We start from the raw sequence: 20639 nt of genomic DNA on the forward strand, positions 1-20639 counted from the left end.
TATAACTATTGTCACTTTTTACATAATTTCTACCAACTTCTCTGTTTTAACCTCCCTTTCCAAATCCCCAACCCATACAGCACATGCTGTCTTTATTAGGGTTTATATGGCAATGTTTTCTCTTTAGTGTCTCCTATTTCCTGTACTCTGAAGTTTTTTACCTACCCAAGTTATTTACACCCAAACATTGTGAATACTTTAATCTAAAGCTGTCTTACCTTTTTTTCCTTGTGGTTTATGTCTTTAAAATTTTCATTTTAGGTCCTCCCTGGTGGCGCAGTGGGTTAAAGCACAGCACTAAGAAGCTAAAGCCACTTCCGCATGAGTTCAATCCCTGCCTGCCCCAGAGGTGATCCACGTGGCTGGCAGACCTCTCCTGACCCGCCCGCCCGCTGAGGAGCAGCGTACTTCCTCGATCTGCCTGTTCTGTTCTGCTCCCCACTCTGTTCCTGGTGAATCCTCTCACCCTCTGCATCTCTGGCCTGTACCCCAGTTCTGTATGAATAAATAAATCTTTAAATTTTTTTTTTTTCATTTTAGTGGGCTCTGGGGAAGAAGTGCATTCAATCCACCAACCCAAGCCTATTTCCATGGTTTATGTTAGTCATATTGAATAGAACTACTTTCAAAATAATTGAGTCAGTTATACTAATTCTGGACTTTGATCCAGAGTAGTGAATTTAAATACGTTTATTTAGAAGTTTAGATGAACTTAGAAAACTCAAAATAAGAGGAAAGAACAAGTTAGAAATGGAAGAAAACATTTGTATTTTATCACAATGACAATGCACTACTATCTAGTAGAAAATACAAAACTTTCCTCATGTATCAATCTTAAAAGACCATTGATGTTTTATACTCTCATGTTGGGGGTTTCACATCTGTGGTTTCCATTACCTACAGTCAACCACTGCTGAAATTACTGAAAAATAATCTTAGAGAACATTTATGTGTAACTTTTATTATAGCATATTGTTCTAACTGTTCTACTGAATTACTAGTTATTGTTTTAACCTTTACTTGTACCTAATCTTTAATTTATAAACTTTGTACAGGGAAAAATATAATGTATAGGACTCAGAATACCTGCTGAAAATGGCAATGGGATCTAGAATACTTTCCCTTTGGATAAGGTGGGTATGTGGGGAATACTCTAGGTAACAGACTACACAAATAGGCATTTTAAAATAGGAAATAGCAAGGGTCTTCAACCTCATTAGTAACTAGGAAGAATTTAAAACCGTAGGAAGTGTTGGCGTCATTTTGGAGGCCAAGATGTAAACTTATTTGGATGTTTAGAATCCCAGTTCATCCAAGACTAGATGCTTCCACCATGCAGACTAAGTTGGACCTCAGTGAGACCAAAGCTGGAGAGGGAACTACTACATGGACTCAGAGCGAGTCCACCCTTGAAGTGAACCAGGTGGGCCACCTCCATTACTGAAATCCTATTTGCTCATCATAATATTCAGTATTCTTTTCAAACAAACCTTTGAAAAAATTTTTTAAATTTTTGCATCATTGTGCTTTAGAAGTTTAGGGTCTTGCTCTTCAGGTAGAGCAGGACTTCATCCCGCTCTAACACCTATAATCCATTCTCTTACCCTCCCTCCATCCTCAGATCCAGTCAACTTTCTAAATTTAACTTAATTTGACTTCATCTCTGTGGTTCCTAACCTTCTTCCCATTTGTTGTCGTTGTAGCACAACATACATTTTCAAATGGAAAAAAAAATTATCACATACAGTATCTTAAGATAAATTGCCTTTGAATGGGAATTTCCGTTTTAGTACTTACAGGTCTATAAAACAGAAAACTTCCTCCTGTAACAAAATGAAGACTCCTTAAATAAAATGGGAGGAGGAAGAGTGCATATGTCTTTTCTTTGTGTTTAGTAGCTGTAACACTGTCCTTCCCCTGGCTGAGCTCGTTTCATATTTTCTTTAAGATACCATTAGGTACAGAAGATCTTGCAAGCCAACTTTGATGCTGTATGAATTCTGCCATTTTGCTGGATGATGTGGCTCTTGGTTCTATTACTTCATTAGCACTATGAATCCATATGAATTTCTATTATACATTTTACAAGAGGGTGCTTCTGGGTCCTTAGGTCCATTCTATTTTAAGGCTTGAAAATTTGGTTTTCATAAGTTATCCAAGGCTATCTGGCTACCACCTTGCATTACTGTAACTGGAATGCCCGCCTCAACCCTTTACCTTTCAAGTAACAATTTGGGGCCTCCCTGGTGGTGCAAGGAGTTAAGACATAGCAGCACTGTGAAGCTATCCACAATCACTGCAGCATGAGCTCAATCTCCACTCTGGCCAGGGAAGTTACCTGCATGGCGCAGCAGACCTCTCCTCTCTTGCCTGCTGTCTCCCCTCTGCAGTGGCTGAGGAGAGTTTCAGTAGCTTTGCCTGTCTGTCCCCCACTCTGACTCTGATGAATCCTCACCCACATCTCTGGCCTGTACCCCAGCTCTTTAAAGATGCACGTATCTTTAAAAAAGTCACAACTTGAAGGTCTAACTTGTATTGTCCCATGCAATCCTATTTTAAAGCAGGTGAAAAACTTATAGATAGCTGAATATTATTTTGTATTTATGGGGGTGGGAAATTAGTCCCAAGACATCTACAAAGTTCTATTGTATTGTTTTAGTGTAAATTTATTTTGAAGCAATCATTCAATTTCAGATACCAAATCAAAAAAGAAAAATATTAGATCAAGTTGTGACCACTACATCGCAATTTAAATATGTAGTAAGAATACATTTGAGTGCTGTGCCATTCACCAAAATGTCTTTATGGGAAATTTCTCAATCCTCAAGGCTATATGTTATATACGTGTATTTCCAGCTACAACATCAGATAATATGAGATTACAAATAACCTGAAGCACTGCAAGCCTCAGCAAGCTTTAGCTTTGCTAATAAGTTTGGGTTTCATGTCTACCAAAACTTGTTTAAAGCATTAGAAATGCTCATTCTTAAGTCTCTGGAGCATAAGCAAAGCTCACTGTATATAAGATATTCATACATCACAGAAAAAACTGGAACTTGAGATATGTCCAAAGAAAGGGTAAGTGTGACTTATAGTATCAGCTAAGGCAAATGATCAGAAAGGGGAGACACTATGGTCCACACATGTATGAAAATGTTAACAATTGTGTTCAGGATCTCCCTGGTGGCACAAGGGTTTAAGTTTAAGCACAGCACTATGAAACTATTCACAGCCACTGCACCATGAGTTTGATCCCTGGCCAGGGAGGTGACCCACATAGCTCAGCAGACCTCTCCTGACCTGTCTCCTGCTGCCCTCAGTAGTGTATTTCAGTCAATCTGCCTGTTCTGTTCCCCACTCTGTCTCTGGTGAATCATCTCACCCCCCCACACGTCTGGTCTGCATCCCAGTTCTTATATGCATAAATAGATAAATCTTTAAAAAAAAAAATGTGTGTTCAATCTTAAGTACTTGAAATTCTATATCCCATCTAAATACAGTAGTAAAGGAATATGCAATTCAGATTCATATGCTTATTTAAACTCATGTCTCTAAAATAGAAAAGCATAAAAATACAATTAGAGGCAAACATATTTAATAGAAATATTAAAATAATCATTACATTTCCTCATTGCTGAAACCATGAAAGAATATCCATTTTGTAATCAAAGTAATAATTCTTTTTATAATGCAAAATGTATTTTTGTAATTACAATCATGTAGACTATATTTTAAAATAAGTTTATATATATTTCAAAAAGACCTGAAGAGAAAATGAAATTTATTTAAACACTATTAGTTACAACGTATGCTGCTGGCATACTCATATTCACAGTTTATAAAGTAAAAAATCTAAACTTAAAGTCAGCTCTGACATAGATGCATTTTCATCAGTACGTTCACTAGTTATGTCTGTTTGCCTAAAATAGAAGCAAAGATAGTAGGAGATATTTTGTAAAGAAGAAACTCAATATATCAGCAGCAATCTTAGTTAAATTAAGTTGGAAACCAATATTCTGAGTAAAGTATCAGTGCCAAGTGAGGCAGCAAATTAAAATATATTACTGAAAAATTTAAGAGAATATCACAGAACATACTATATGATTTCTTAAAATACAAGTATTACCATATTTATGATTTTGTTAGTTAATAAAATAAATCCAGAGGCATCAAGGACTAGTAATACCACAATCTATAATTATTCAGAAGAAATGTAGTCATGATCTCTAAGGGGTTTTTCTAGTGTCATTCTAACATCCCTTTTGGTGGAAAGCAGTGGAATGGCATCATCTGCTGAAACATGGGAAGTACCAGTTTCATTTTTAGATATGAGAAATACCACCCATGTCTGAAATAATTTTATTTAGGAGATGGAGAGAATTCTCAAAACAGACTCATGGCCTAGAAGCAGTTGACCCAAAAAGAGCCTGGAGAGACACCATGAAATCACCCCAGTTAAGTATCACATTCTCTTCTATTCATATTCAATGAATAGAATTCAATCAACACTTGAGCTTCTGACAGCATAACTCGTTTTCAGTTAATATGCTTTAGAGATAAGGAAAACAGCTCATTTTAAAGTAAAATGTGTTTTAACTTAGTCTCATAATTAACTTCAGGGTAGTTAATAAACATTTTAATTTTACCAATGAAACATTTTACTTCATAGTCAACACATTTATAGTCAGTAATAATCTACCACAAATTCAATTCTGTGACAGTCTTAGTAACATTATTTTAAAAGCTTAAATTCCAGTATTTGGTTCCAAAATTTAGTTTAAATTAAAAACTCACAGTCCTGTAAAGATATAGTTAGATCCTAAGGTTCCAGTGGAGGCAGTGGATTTTTGCTGTTTTCATCTTGTGGCATGCTTGGGAGATCACAGAGTCAAAGACTTGTGGACTAGTATCAATACTTCTGGCCACTGTATTTTTATTTCAAGCTGTTTTTAAATATATCGACATATGTATGTACATATATACTTAGAAGATATGAATATAAATATACACTTTTACAGGAACCAATCTTGCAAATAAATGCTATTTGGTTAGTAAGTTCTTTCCATCAATTATCGAAGTCCGGACCAACTATGGAGATAGGACGCCCATCCGGAGGAACGAGAAGCATTTTCTTCTTCACCTTTGGAGTTAAAAAAAAAAAAATTCATTTTTTCAAACCATACTTTGCTGTTATAATTTGTCTGTTCTTGAACTTTCAGTATTTGCTGTCTCTATTATAGAAGTAATTTCAAAATAAAATCCTCAGCACAGCACAACAACAAAGTATTGTTTATACTGGGAATTTTTTTGTTTTTCAAAAAAGAAGACTTACTGTAATTTAGCTTAGACTCTAAAACCAGCAGATTTATGGTAAACCTCAAAACCAAATCAAAATAGCTGTTCTCAACCATTTAAATGAAAAACAAAAACAAAAAAATCAAAAGTCAAAACAAGGTGTCATCTTGTTTCACCCTTTCTAGGTATAGTACTATTGAGTCCTGATGAACACACAGTTGGTGGAAAGCCATGACCCAAGCCAAAGTACAGTCCATTTCTACCACTTCAATATCCTGTCAGGTCCATGCTTAGCCAATCATTTCCCCACACCTTTACAACTTCTGATCTATTTTCTGTCATGTCTTTTCCAAAATACCACACAAGTACAATGACATTATATAGTCTTTTGGGTCATTGTCTCTTATTTAGCATAGTGAATTACAGAATCACCCCATATTGATGTGGGTCTCAGTAATTCATTGCTTTTTATTGCTGAGTGGTATCCATTTTATTTACTTGTGACGGATATTTGAGTTGTAGTTTTTAGGTAAAATTGCTATAAATGTATTTAATTTGAATATTCATAACATACCATAAAATTCACCCTTTAAAATACACATAATTTATTGCTTTTTAATTATGTTCATGAGGCTTTTGCCGTTTTCTGTGTGGACATATGCTTCCACTTTTCTTGTATAAACTCCTGGGATTGGAACTGGTGTATAGTGAATATGGTTACCAGGATCAGTTTAGCTGGGTCCCCTATTTCAGGGTCTTTCTCCTTCACCTGGCTACTATCAAGAAGTCAGCCAGTGACAAAGTCTCATCTAAAGGATCTGTTTCTACTCATGTGGTAGATGGCAAAACTCAGGTACTCAAGGTTGTGGTACTGATAGCCATAGTTTCTCGCTCACTGTTGGCTAAGACTGGCTTCTGTTCCTTGCCATCTGGACATCTCCAATATGGCAGCTGTTCATCAAAGTGTGTAAGTGGAGAAGGCAGAGAGAGACATCACAAATTTTATAATCTAATTGTAGAAATTGCTTTCTATCATCTTTATCTACTGTTAAAAACAAGTCACTATGCTAGGTTACTGGCCATTTAAGGGAAGACAGCTATCTAAAGGCTAGAATGTACAAAGAAGAAAAATTATGAGGACAGCAGGTTTTCCAGAAGTCTGTCTTCTTCTCCCTCCCCTTCACCCCCAGAAGTCTGTCTTTTACAATCTCGTGGAGAAGAACTTCTATGAAGCTGAAGGAGTGATACTCTTAAGTAATGGGCAACTGAACAGTAGGTGTTTTCTCCCATCAGATGAAGAGTAGCTTTGCTTTCAAGAATAAGAAAAAGGTGAGTAAAAACATTTCCCTAAATCAAATGCACACACTATTATAAGCTCACTTGGAATAACTGATAATACTTAGTATAACTCTTCTGATACCATAAAAATTAAGCCGTGTTCCTAGACCTAGCAGAATTTTGCCGTGTGTAAACAATATTCCTGTAACTAACTCCTTAGGTAAATAAGGGCCAGAGAAAGGGTATGCTGAGACAGGATACAATGGCTCCTGCCCAGGGCAACTCTGCTCTTCTGGTAAGTTTCTGTATTTGCTGCAAATCAAATCAGGCACTAAAGTGCATTCTTCCTGTCAGTATGGAATTGATCTTTACCTTGTCTCCTATTGAATTGTTAGCCTTTTCCTTCTTTATTTATCTCTGGAGTATTAGACCTTGGCATGCGGTATATACCAAGTAACACAATATGTGGTTTTGTAAATTATAACATACCTCGGGGGTAAAGATGTAGAGACATTATTTTTGGTTCTAGCTTGAGATTCCAATTGTGCATAGAGGCAGCTTTGAGTACTTTTGAGTACTTAATGACACTTGTTTGGGGTGCAAACTTGGTTCTTCATGGGTATTTACTTTAAGGAGTATGATGTTGCTTGTAAGAACTGGATAAGCTATTTTATGGTTTATATTAATGTTCCTCAAATATTGGTAACAGGACCAAAGAAAAAAATTTATAGCAGGGGTTGATACATTCAGATATATCATAATAACTACCCACTTACCTAGACAGTTTCTAGAAACAATTTCTACCCCTTTAACATATTCAGTGTATTGTAGTATTTGAATTATTCCATTTAAAAAAGATTCTGATTGTGATTTACTAATTCATCATTCATTAACTGAGCTGGTTAGCAACTGAAGGTAGAAACTCTTCACAAAGTCAGAGAGCATAAACATTACTTCAAAGGAGATGAAGGAGGCAAGAGGTACTTGTGTATTTTTTCTCTAATGGTTCTGTTCCTTTCCATGCCAGAAAGAGGAAGTCTCAGACCCCTGCCTGACACTTTATACACATTAACACTTTATACACATTAACACTTTATACACATTAACACATCATCTTTAGGGCCTTTATGTCCCTTGTGTGGCAGGTGAGGCCCAGGACGCCCATCTACATAGCCTAATGGCAAGTTTCCTCTCTGTGACATTTCTTCTTGCATCTCTGACCTTCCACCTATAAGGTTTTCCTTATGTGTGAAGTATGCTGTTGAGAATTGCCAGTGATGGTAGATTTCTAAAGTTTCTGTCAGAAAAGATCTTGAAAAAATATCTTATTAAGAAGGCAGGTATTTCTTGTTTTGGTTGTTTTTGAAATTTTTCTCTGTCCTCTTCTGGGGCAGGTTGACTTTCTGTGTGAGCAGCAGCATACTTCTCTTTACTTGCTTGAAATGATTTAATAAAAAAATGTGTATCTTCTTAAAGATTTGGTTAATCTTACATTGAAAAAATAACTTCAGCTATAAGAACATTCTTCCCTCATAGTAATAAAGAAGAAACTAATAAGAAAATAGAGAAAACAAAACACAGTACTATTTCAGTATTGGAGATGGTGTGAGGGGTAATGCAAGCTTAATTTTAATTGTCTACTAGGTCAGAGGTTCTCAAGGTACAGTCCCAGAGAATAAGCATTACCTGGGAATCTATTAAAAATGTAAACTCTTGGGCTCTCCCTGGTGGCGCAGCGGGTTAAAGCACAGCACTGAGAGCTAAAGCCACTTCCACATGAGTTCGATTCCCGCCTGCCCCGGAGGTGACCACATGTGGCATGGCAGACCTCTCCTGACCTGCCCGCTGCTCCCCTCAGCAGTGTGCTTCCTTGATCTGCCTGTTCTGCTCCCCACTCTGTCTCTGATGAAGCCTCTCACCGCCCCTGAGCCTCTGGCCTGTACCCCAGTTCTGTATAAATAAATAAATAAATCTTAAAAAAAAAAAAAAGTAAACTCTTGGATCTCACTCTAAAATTTTTTAATCAGAAATAGAGTGGGATCCATAATCTGAGTTCTAATAATCACCATGTGATTTTGATACCTGCTTAATTTTGGACTTTCTAGTTTGGTCAGAAACATGTTTAAGAGCACCAACATGATGAAATAAATCAGTCAAAAGTGGGGCAACGAGCTATTTTGGGCTTAGTAATGTGATTTCTTAGAAATGATCTAATATCACCTATGAAGTATTTTTGTCTCCCATTCTGCCTAGTTAAGCTTGGCTCTAAACAGTCCATTTACAGGCAATATCAGAACAGATTGAAAGCTATCTTGTGCTCACTTCAGCAGCACATATACTAAAAATTGGAACAATACAGAAAAGATTAACATGGGCCCTAAGCAAGGATGACATGCAAATTTGTGAAGTATTCCATTAGAAAAAAGAAAAGAGACAAAAGAAAGCTATCATGCAGGACCAATTTCAGAATAATAGAAATAACTTTTTGTGGCTGTATAGGTTTCCGGTATAGTTTCTCACCTCAGCAATTGTTATGCAACATACCACATCCACAACTCATATTAAGAATTCTACAAAACAAGTCACATGTTTCTTTAACTAATAAATGACATTAGTAAAAGGAATAAGGAAGTGCTATAGATAACAAAAAGTTTAAAGAATATAAACCAAACATAACATGTTGATTCCTACTTGGGATACTGTAAAGTGACATTTAAGATAAAACAGGAAAATGAACAAGGTATATAGATTATAGCAGTATAATACACACTTAAGTATTCACTGAAATCTGATGATAAAAAAAATGGATATGAATATTTTTAAAGGATTTCACAAAATCACAGTATCAAAGCTTTAGCATATAGTTTTGAGAATCTAAACTCCAAATATATGACAGCTTTAAAACTGCGTTTACTCAGAATAATGGACTACTGTATTTGGGCCAAACCTTAAACTAAATGAATCTTTTGTTTCTAGAATATGGGGAGAAGGGGCCAAGAAGGGTAATCTAGAAAGGGGTGGAGGGTGGGGTGGAAGGGATAGATGGAACAAACATATTTTTTAAAAAGTATGATATAAAACTGCATTCTTTGATAGAACTCAACACTAGACTGAAATACTCACTTTTCAAAAAATAGCAGATAAAACTAAATATGTATTTTGCTGTATATTAAAATTATATAAATGTACTGTAGTTGCCCTAAAAACATAAAATATCAGCTTTGCAAATTAGTCTAAGATTATACATATGACAGATCTAACCCAAATAAACAGCTTACAATTTAACATTTTAAGACTGTGTTATGGAAAAGACTTAAGCATACTGTCTCATTAAAAGGCTAACATTGATTTTAAGAAGTAAGGCCAAAGTATAAGGCTTTCCTTCTTCACCTACCTTGAGCAACTGCAGCAAGTTTTCCCTTTTCTTCAGGGTTTAGCTGCAACATTGTATCTATAACAGGAAGGAGCGTCTCCCTTTCACTACCTGGTTTTAGGAATATGAACTGCAGCAAGACATTTTTCAAGTATTCCAGATTAGCTACAGACTTCTCTCGTTCTTGATTTCTTTCCAGTCTTCTTATTTCACTCTTAAGAAGCTGGTGGTAGAGAAACAAATACAAAACGAGTCTTGGGGGAAAAATGGGTTTTAGGTTAAATGCAGACTAAACACATGCATTTTTCTTCTCTTCCCCATGCAATGCTCACCCACCCCTTCCAAACGACAAGAGATTAAAAGAGGAGAAAAAGGCAGTTATGAAATGTCTTTCAGCAAACAAACAAACAAAAATACACTGCTACAGTCCATGAAAATCAGCCAACTGTACTAAAATCTGGGGTCATGAGGACATTTTAAAAAGTACCAATAGTGTTTAAGAAATCATGTAAGAATGTAAATCTGTAGGAATGTAGAAGTTGAATAGTCACTTGAGTTCACTATGCTAGTGACTTGTTACATGTAATAATGTGCTGATTATGTAGGAAATACTGTTTTACAGAAATAAATATGCTTTAGTGGTAGGATATCATTATATATATGTAATTTGCTGTAAATAAATGCGCTATTAACATTAAAAATATTAATCTGACAAGGACAGCTGTTGGTTTTGCATACAGGTTGGGTGGATTTATTTAGGGGAACACTGTATAGAAAAGAGGCATTTGCTGTTCAGACAGATAAGTGTCTGAATTTCAATTATTCTTTCTTTTATCTAGCATAATGAGGGTTAAATATACCTAACATCCAGGATCTGGCTAATGTGAACTGGTCTTTAAGTGGTATGACCATATTTAGAGAAGTGAATATTAGACTTGGGGAAATTATTTCATTGGGATATCTCAACTGCTATATAACATTTCTTGGTATTGACTTTAAAAAGGAAAATTGTCTTATGCCACTCTGCCATCTCCACCCACACTGAGTACTATGATAAGCAGTTTAGGGTCATAAATATCAGTTGAATGACTGAATTAGAAGTGCTCAATTTCATCATTAGAATTTAAGAATCTATACCAAATTTTTATTTAAGCAAATGTAGAACTGGCTTCAGTATATTTAGTTTCCTCAATCTATTATGGGTTCTTAGTTCTTAGAACAGGACAAAATTAAAAAAGGCTTTATAATACATATATAAAAATAGTATTTCTCAATTCCAAGAACCAAGTATTTTCTTGGTGGCAGTTTTCTGCCCTTACCTTAATTTGCTCCATAAGGATTGCATTGGTTGCTTCTGTTTCTCGGAGCAGGCTGTTCAAGTGATCGGCACTTTTTGTGGTGGAACTGAGCTTCTGAACCAATTCTTCTTTGGTAAATTCAGCATGCCATAAAGGAGTCTCTACAAGATGTTGTTACAGTAATTAATTTTCAAAATTACAGATGAAGAGTCTAAGTAAGAAAAACATCTAAATATAGATATTTTGCCCTGCAATATTATACAGGCCCATTCTTTGCCATTCTTCAGCAAATGTCAACAGTTACAAGTTGACTGTAAGGCATATAACTGAATATAAGCCCTATATGCCCCAATTCTGAATTTTGTTGGGCTTGCATTTCCAGACTGCTTTATTCGTTTTCTTACTCATCTTTCCTATTTCCCAAGGTCTCAAGGGTTTGTCATTTTACTCATAAATGAATAAGGATGAAAATTTAATGATCATGTATATCAGAGATTCACAACAATTTTATATGAGATAGGGTAGATATCACTACTAAAATTTAGTAGAAGGTACAGGCTTAAAGTCAACAAGTAATTTTGGCAAAAATGACAGAGCCAATTCTAGCATCTTTCCATTCAATCATGATGCCTCCATCTCACCACTATGAACTAACTATGCTCAAAGGAACCCTGAGTTCACTTTCTACCCATATCATAATCAATGCCTGTGGGTACAGATAGTCCTTACTCTAGATCTTGAATCTTCAGAAAGGTGACATAATTCCCCCGAACTATGAAATAAGTATAAAATACACCAAAACTTTATCAAGGTAAATTTAGCATTACTACTACTTAGTGCATCTTAAAATTTTTCATAGGTAGGGGATAATTTATCTTTCTAATACTACAGAACTTCAACCATCTATGGGTAGGAGAGAGCTAGCATTTTACTTAAAAAAAAAAAGAAAAAAAGAAAGGTTTCATTCTCAAAAGGCCATCTATTTGAAAAGGAATGGAATTCTGAAAGAAATTTTGCTGGGGTAGCTCAAAAAAGCACTTATAATTTAGAGGATCATTAAGAGTGGAGTTAAATAAAATAAAAAACATTTAGAGTGAAACATACCAAGTTTGATTTCAGAAGAATTAAGGAGCTGTTCTAAAGACTGTGTGTGAGTACCAGTGGAAGATACAGACTCGGTGTCAGTTGTCTCCATTCCTTCTCCTTCTTCGCGCGTTATGGTGTGCATGTCTAGAAGGGGAAGATCTGTGTTTCTTCTTTCTCGAAGGTTCTTTGAAGGTAGGTGGGAAGAAGCTGGGCCTATTACATATTGATTAAAGGATACATGAGAGATAACTCAAAACCAAACAGAAATACACAATAAAGCTAAAATGACCCTAGAGTTGTCAAATGATATAAGAAGGACACTAGTAACTAGAGGACAAGAATATAATTTATAACTTATATGATGTTCTGATACTATTAAGTTTTCAAATGTGTAAAATAATTTCTAACAGTCCCAAAACTGATCTTCTATACTTTTAACCATTAAAGTAATTTTTAAAAAGTATTTATTTATTTATGCATACATAACTGGGGTAGAACAGGCCAGAAGTGCAGGGGCGGTAAGAGGCTTCATCAGAGACAGAGTGGGGAGCAGATTGATGAAGTACACTGCTGAAGGAGCAGCGGATGGGTCAGGAGAGGTCTGTCGCACCATGTGGGTCATCTCTGGGGCTGGGGATTGAACTCATACTGAAATAGCTTTAGCTTCTTAGTGCTGCGCTTTAACCCCCTGCACCACCAGGGAGGGCCCCCATTAATTTTAACAGAAGCTATAAATGATTGTTACTAGCTAAAGAAGATAAACTATTAGATAACAAAAAGCTCACAACGTAGAGGGATATATGTGGTTAAACACTCGTACATATTCTGAAAATAGATCATAACTATTTTGCAGCCTAGGTATTTCACAGTTGTTGCATACTCTAACACAACACTCTTCTAAGCTGGCTCAGGAGAAATTCTTGTTGATCACTGCTCTTGCTACACTGCTGACTCCTACTCCTGCCCGCTCAATTTTTAGATAAGAAGACCAGAATAAAGTGTGAGGTACTAATTATCATTCTTGGACATGGTTTTCTTGCTTGCTGATAATGACCACTTGTAAGAACTATACAGTTTATAAGATACTCTCAAACACACTGTTGTATAAGTCCCTAGAGAAAATGACGTAACCTAAGATTAAAACTGTAATTCTAATCCAATTTTTTTTTTCATTTTCCATTCCATGATGTAGCTTCCCCTGTTCTTTCAAATGTTGTTCTGATTGCCAATGGAGACTCAGTTTCTTGTGTTTCTGAAATTTTGCTGTGTATTCCACTTTACTCCTAGATTACATCCTCTTGCGCAACCAAGTTTCCTTGATTGGTTACTTCTTTTGCTGATTTGTGGCACAAATTGTTTTTTTTTTTAAAGCTGGTCTGACCCTGACAAGTGACCTGTATTTGCTATTTTCCATGGGAAACTTAAAGTATCCACTTTATATCTAAATTAAAACGTAGCCTTATCTTGACTGACATGTTTCCATTTCTTCTAGGAAACAGAATGGAAAATATTAGATGTGGGTACACTAAAACTACAGCTAACCAGGCATTAAAAAAAGAAGCTGGGCCCTCCCTGGTGGCGCAGCGGGTTAAAGCACAGCACTGAGAAGCTAAAGCCACTTCCACATGAGTTCGATTCCTGCCTGCCCCGGAGGAGACCACATGGCGTGGCAGACCTCTCCTGACCCGCCCGCTGCTCCCCTCAGCAATGTACTTCGTTGATCTGCCTGTTCTGCTCCCTACTCTGTCTCTGGTGAAGCCTCTCGCCACCCCTGCACCTCTGGCTTGTACCCCAGTTCTGTATGCATAAATAAATAAATCTTTAAAAAAAAAAAAAAAGAAGCTGTATTGGCCAATCAGTCCCACAAGTCTAGTGTTACTTGAGTTTGAATTCAAAGTAGATATGATGACTAATAATGGAGAACAAAAGTGAATGGCGATCTAGTGACTACTGGAATTTAGACACATTACAAAACTGACAGAGTATGTATGAGTTAGAGGAAAAGAAATACTCCATGGTTACATGTAGGTTAACAAATATATGAAAGTCAGTATTCCAAAAAACTGTATAATCAAGAAGGGTTCAAATATCTTCCTGGTAAGCAACATTCATTAATCACAGGCATGATACATATGGATTGCCACCTACTTAATTTTCTACTTAGTTAGGAATTTCTGAGAAGGTATTTAAGTGATAATATACCAAGGCATGAACAACTAGTATTTCTATTCATATATACATACTTCTTATGGTTGGTTCACTCTTAAGCTGGAAAAGTTGAGCTTCCATTTTGGAGAGCTGCTGCTGTAAAGTTTCTGTTGTCTTTCTGTGCTCTTCCTGCAAATGTCGTACTTGATCTCGAAAGCTGTTGCGAAGGGTCTCGTTCTGGGACTGCAGCTCATTCACACTGTGGGCATGTTCAGACTTCATCATCATGTTCTCTGATTGTACTGAACATAATCTGTAGGTGAGAGGAACTTACTTCATATGAGATCTTTTAACACTAGATGATGACTCAGCCTTCCTCAACTGGGTTCTGCAGGAGTATTGGCCCAATGGACTTCTTACCTATGCATCTGTATTTCTTGTATAACAAACTGGAGAGAAATGATGTTGATCATTATCTAGTTTAAATCATTTTCTGTGTAGGGTAGCGGAAATAAGGAACCTCAGAGTTTATCAGCAAAAAGGACTAAAGAACATAAAATAAAATTAGTCCATTTTTAAGGTTATTTTATGTGGTAGCTTGAATAAATATTTTATGTGGTATTTCAAATAAATAAATATTGGATTAATCTATTTTTTTTTCTCTGCGACTCTAAAAACACAAGAAAGAACACTTTCTTTTGATGCATGAAGTTTTAAAGGAAAAAATACCCTAAGTCAGTTAACACAAAATTCTGAAACATAAAGACTTAGTTTACTGTAGCTGCTTCTGAATTTTGCTGCACAGCTGAGTCACTGAGATACACTGTTAAAAATATATTTAGTTCTCATCCTAGAGTACCTGAACCACAAAATCCGAAGGTGGTACCAGGAACTGCCTATTGGTAGCAGTTTTCCAGGTAATTTTTATGTAGTCAGTCTGACACTAGCCAGTGGATATAACATTTTGGAACCACTTTTTCTAATGTCTCATTTGTAGTGTGAATGTTCTGTATGTATGACTTAAATAAAAAATACATTTTCTCTTCATACAAATGATCTACAAATATACTCCTAAATTGTAGTAAAAAAGTGAAAGCCCTCTTTTATTCACTCACTCCCTGCAGTGTAAAATCCCAATTTCAGGGATACCTTTCCAAGATCTCCCTCTATACACATGTATATCACAAAAAGCTTTAAAACAAGATTTCGTGGTCAAAGGGACAAATGGTCTAAAAATACCGTATATTTCAGCAAAGGTATCTTAATTGCCAAGATTATATTGTTTAATGGGTTTATAGAATGCTAGTGTATACACTAGCCCTAAAATCATTTTTCAGCAGGCATTTTGTTCAACTTCTACAAAGAAAAATAGAGAAGAACTATCATCAGTAACAATAAAAAGCCCCATTGTAGAGTTAGAGTAAGAATTCTTACTTTACCTACTTGGGAGTCATAAGTTCAAACCCCTGAATTCTACATGGAACCAGAACATCTATTCTGATTAAATTCACTGTTCTTTCCCAGCTTTTACTGGGGTGCTTGTATCAGCTGGGCCTCTGGGAACTTCAGGTATTAACTGGTAAGATTAATTACTATTTGGCAGCCATTTTTTACAATTTCATAGAGAGAACTTATGAATATTAAAATATTTAAAAATTATATAAGGAAAAGACAATTTCTTCATATTAGGACGTAGACAGTAACGATACTACTGGCTTTTAAGATACCACTTAAAATATCACTGACTTTCTGAAGAAGTAGAAAAAGATCCCTAATACTTCAAAATGTTATAAACAGTTTCCAGTGGTTAGAAGAATAACTGGCATATTGTAGGTAATCAAAAAATATTTATTGAATCACTAATGGAGGCATCATTTGCACTTCATTTGTTTTGTCAATAATACAAATTATATACTAGCTTTTCTACAACAGAGTATCTTAGAAGAAAGAAAGTTTCTAAGGTAAATATCAAATAGGCATCGCCACATATAAGCTAATCTCAAGATAAGTCCTACAACTAGGTACAAATCTTCACTGAAATGTTATTTACTTGATTAACTTATAAATTACACTGTTAAAAGATTAAAATAAAAACCGTGGAAACTATAAAACACTGTTTAAAGAAATGAAAAAAAAGTGGAAATATATTCCCTGAATTTTGAATATTCATTCAATTAAAATTCCCTTAATTTTAATATTTATAACTTCTTTGTATGAAATTGTAAAATTCCACACACAAAAAGTAGAAATATATACCCTGCTCATGGACTGGAAGAATACTGTTGAAACAGCCAACATACCCCAAACAATATGTAGATTTAAAGCAACCCCTATCAAAATTTCAATGATATTCTTCAAAGAAACAGGATGAACATTACTCATATTCATATGGACTCACAAAAAATCTATTAAATAGTAAAAGAAATCCTGACTAAAAAGAAGGATGGAGAAAGCACACTCTCATACTTCAAGATATACTACAAAGTTATAATATTCAAAACAGCATGGTACTAGATGACTAAAAAACCCATACTTACCAATGGAACAGGTTGAGAGATCAGAAATAAACTCACACTTTCATGGACTATTAATCTATGACAAAGGAGCCACAAACATACTCTGGAACAAATAGTGCCTCTTCAATAAATGGTGTGGGACAAACTGGACAATCACATGCAAAGGCATGAAGCTAGACCACAATCTCACACCAATTGAAAAATTAACTCAAAATGGATAAAACACATCATAAAATACATAGAATGAAGCAGATAATACATTTTACAACATAGACTTCAAATGTCTGTGGTAAGAGAATATACATAGAAGAGAATATATAAACAGTTGGGACTATATCACACTAAAAAGCTTCTGTATAGTGAAAGAAACTATCACTATAACAAAAAGATATCCCATTTAAATGGGAGAAAGTATCTGCACACCATACATCTCACAAAAGGCTGATAGCCAAGATCTTTTAAAGGAGTCACAAAACTCAAAAAAAAAAACAAATAACTCAATCAAAAAAAGCAGAAGAGCTAAATAGGTATTGCTCCAAAGAAGACACATACTGGCACATTAAAAAAAAATGCTCAGCATCACTATCACCAGGGAAATGCAAATCAAAAAGATGTGAAGCCACCTCACATTTGTGAGAATGACACATATCAAAAAGGCCAGAATAAAGTGTTAGTGAGGATGTAGATAAAAAGGAACCCTCTTATACTGTTAGGCGATTTAGACTGGTCTGGCATCAATGAAAAATAGTGTGGAACTTTTTCAAAATATTAAAAATAGATTTACCATATGATCAAGGCTTTCCACTCCTAGTTATCAAAGAATACAAAAACATTAATCTGAAATGATGTATGAATTATTTACACTAGCCAAGATATACAACAAAATGATTAAAGACAGGTAATTAGAGAATTAGAATTGGAGGGGATTAAAATAATAAACATAAAATAATAAACACAGTAAGACATTAGGAGAAAGATAAATACTGGATTGGGTCACTTATATGTGGAATCTAGATAAACAAAACAAAATCAGAGAAAATCAAGCCAGTAAAAAAAAAAACGTAGAAATATTGATTGTAGAACTGAGGCTACAAGAGGTGTATGTGTTGGGAAGGCAAGGAGTTGGGGAAAGCAGAGTGGGAAGGTAACACAATGAACTATGGAGGACTGTGGGTACCTTTATGGTGGGTGGTGTGGTGTGGTACTATGCATCTAGCGGGTGTGATCCTAAATCTCTAAATCATATATAATGTTGTAAAAACTTAGGAAAAAAAAAAAAGATTTGTTCACTTTGAAGATTAGCATAAATATAATGTGATACATACTCTCACTTTCTTGATGTGTGATCCTCAATGAAGAATTACTTTCCTAAGTTTAAGTATTACAACCTAATTTCTTTATTGAAGGAATTTTAAGTTCCATACAATAATGGATTCTTCCAATACCACTAATGTTTATTTAAATTGTTGGCAAAAGTATAACAATATGACAAGTGGAAGAGAGATAAAGTTACAAACATAATTTAGTAGCTTTTTTAGTGGCAGCTATTGGAATGTTTTCCTCTAGAGAGAAAAATAAGCGTTATAATATCAGTAGTTGGCTTTTTTTTTTTTTTAAAGAAATATCCTGGTCACAAGGCCATGGGAAAGACAGAATATTGGAAGAGCAAATAAGATAGAAAATGCAAAGTTACAAACCCTTTAAAAAATACATATTTTCTTGTTTTCAATTTATATTTATCCCAGGGAGCAATACAGTAAACAGGGCTTCCAACAAAGGAATCCTTAGCTGCCTGGTATACAAACAGTATTTCTAGTATCCTTACTTTTCCCGGAGTTCTGCCTCTTTGGATACAGTTTCCTGCAGAATCTTGTTATGCCTTTCCAGTAGAGTATCGTGCTCTGATTGTAAGGTTTGTAGTTCAGCTACATTAATCTGTAAATTACTTTGGGTATCTTGCAATTTGATTTTTAGTTGGTCAATCAGCATTTCCAGGTGTTCTCTAAAACATAAATAAGTTAAAAAGGTTTTTAAAAGATAGGAATTTGAAGTTTCAAATAAATTTCTCTCAATATATTATTATGGATGACTCTAAGGAAATAATCACAACAATCTAGAAACTAGGACTAAATATAAAATGAAAGATAAGTGAAATTTTAGGTCTTAGGTTTTACAGATTTACAAAAAATCTTTGCATTTATAATTTCATATTCATATAGAGCACATGATTAAATGATATCAACACAGGCTATTTTATGTTATAGACCATGCCTTTGAGGGGGGGAAAAAAGTCACACAACTCCAAGTTAACGATTATGAGAATGGAATAGTAGTAGATGAACAATTAAATGCCATTATTCTGCCACAATTAATATAACTAAAAGTATCTGATGTATAAAAAGCACAGGAGGAAATGTAGAACACATTAAAACAACACAAATTCTGCCGTGATCAAAAATGACTCTAGCAAATAGTGTCAGGCTTATATTAAGTATTAAGTATGTCAATAATCAGTTTTAAAAAGAGCTACTGAAAGAGCTTATAGTTACCATATTTAATGGAAAAAGTAACATTAAATCCTACTTTGAACAGTAACAGCAGATGTAGTATCACTATACTATGCTTCTACTTTGTGGAATGGCTTCTATCTTATTATTAGTATATTTCCGAATAATTTACAAAAGTGACCTGTATGCTAGCTTTAAGAGAATTTAAACAATATATTACTGAAAGAGTAACTGCGATGGTCAAAATAGAAGAAAAATTTAATTATAGACCTGAAGTTAGTATACAACTGAAAACTTTTTGAAGCAAATGTTTTTAAGAACTTCCATTTTGCCTAAAGGGTAATAAGCACATCAAGGAAGCATTTTATTCTACTTGTAAATTTTCAAAATTGGAAAAACTGATCATAATATAATCTAAATGTCTGTATTCTACTATGACTAGATCCTATTAAAGATAAATCTATTTAGCTTACATCTCAAAGACTATATCCTGGTTTCACTGTTCATTTCACACCATCTTTTTGAGTTTATAACAATGTCCTTTATAGTAATATTTTCCTGGTGCTGTCTGAAGAACCAACGAAGCCAAAAAATAAGCCTGTTGGTAACCACATGTAAGGTTCCATAGCTAGAGAAATCAGGTAGGATTTTTAACTATGTGTGATCTGTATCTATGTGATATAGAACATGTTGCAGGGTTGGGGAATACCATGCATGCTTCTAATAATTCAGGTTTTACCTTTCTTGTTTAGCTCCCTCAGTTTCAGCCTGAGACACAGATTTATTTTTCTGTTGTTTTAGAACATTATGAACTCGAACTTTGTAGCTCTCAAATTCAGAGGTTACAGCAGCTTGCTCTGCCTACAATATTAAAAGAGAAAAAAAATTTCTACAGCATTTTCTACTGTAACATTACCCCCTTATTTTCTTTCATATATTAGTGAATTAAGGTGAAAACCTGTTTTTGAAAATGAAAAAACAGGCCAACAGTCTTTAGTCCTCTCTTAACTTTTGATAAAAAGTGTGCTTCTGTTGGTCTTACATTTTTTTTTGAAGATTTATTTATTTATGCATACAGAACTGGGGTACAGGCCAGAGGTGCAGGGGTGGTGAGAGGATTCACCAGAGACAGAGTGGG

General features: G+C 34.9%; 1 protein-coding gene across 2 annotated transcripts in view; it reads right to left on the reverse strand.

The window, feature by feature from the left end:
• Positions 1-3723: 3723 nt before the first annotated feature.
• GCC2 (GRIP and coiled-coil domain containing 2) overlaps positions 3724-20639 on the reverse strand; it is a 51858-nt gene continuing 34942 nt past the window's right edge. For both annotated transcript variants that reach the window (XM_004691391.2, XM_012731554.1), the window contains 7 exons: positions 20241-20362; positions 18820-18996; positions 14574-14791; positions 12349-12543; positions 11266-11405; positions 9968-10169; positions 3724-5140 (listed from right to left, as the gene is read on the reverse strand). In XM_004691391.2, the coding sequence (XP_004691448.2) occupies positions 5070-5140; positions 9968-10169; positions 11266-11405; positions 12349-12543; positions 14574-14791; positions 18820-18996; positions 20241-20362 (1125 nt within the window). In that variant the 3' untranslated portion in view covers positions 3724-5069. The remainder of the gene's footprint in view (positions 5141-9967; positions 10170-11265; positions 11406-12348; positions 12544-14573; positions 14792-18819; positions 18997-20240; positions 20363-20639) is intronic.

The sequence above is a fragment of the Condylura cristata genome, unplaced genomic scaffold (assembly GCF_000260355.1).
Source record: "Condylura cristata isolate star-nosed mole 26May11 unplaced genomic scaffold, ConCri1.0 scaffold00031, whole genome shotgun sequence".
Lineage (NCBI taxonomy): Eukaryota > Metazoa > Chordata > Mammalia > Eulipotyphla > Talpidae > Condylura > Condylura cristata.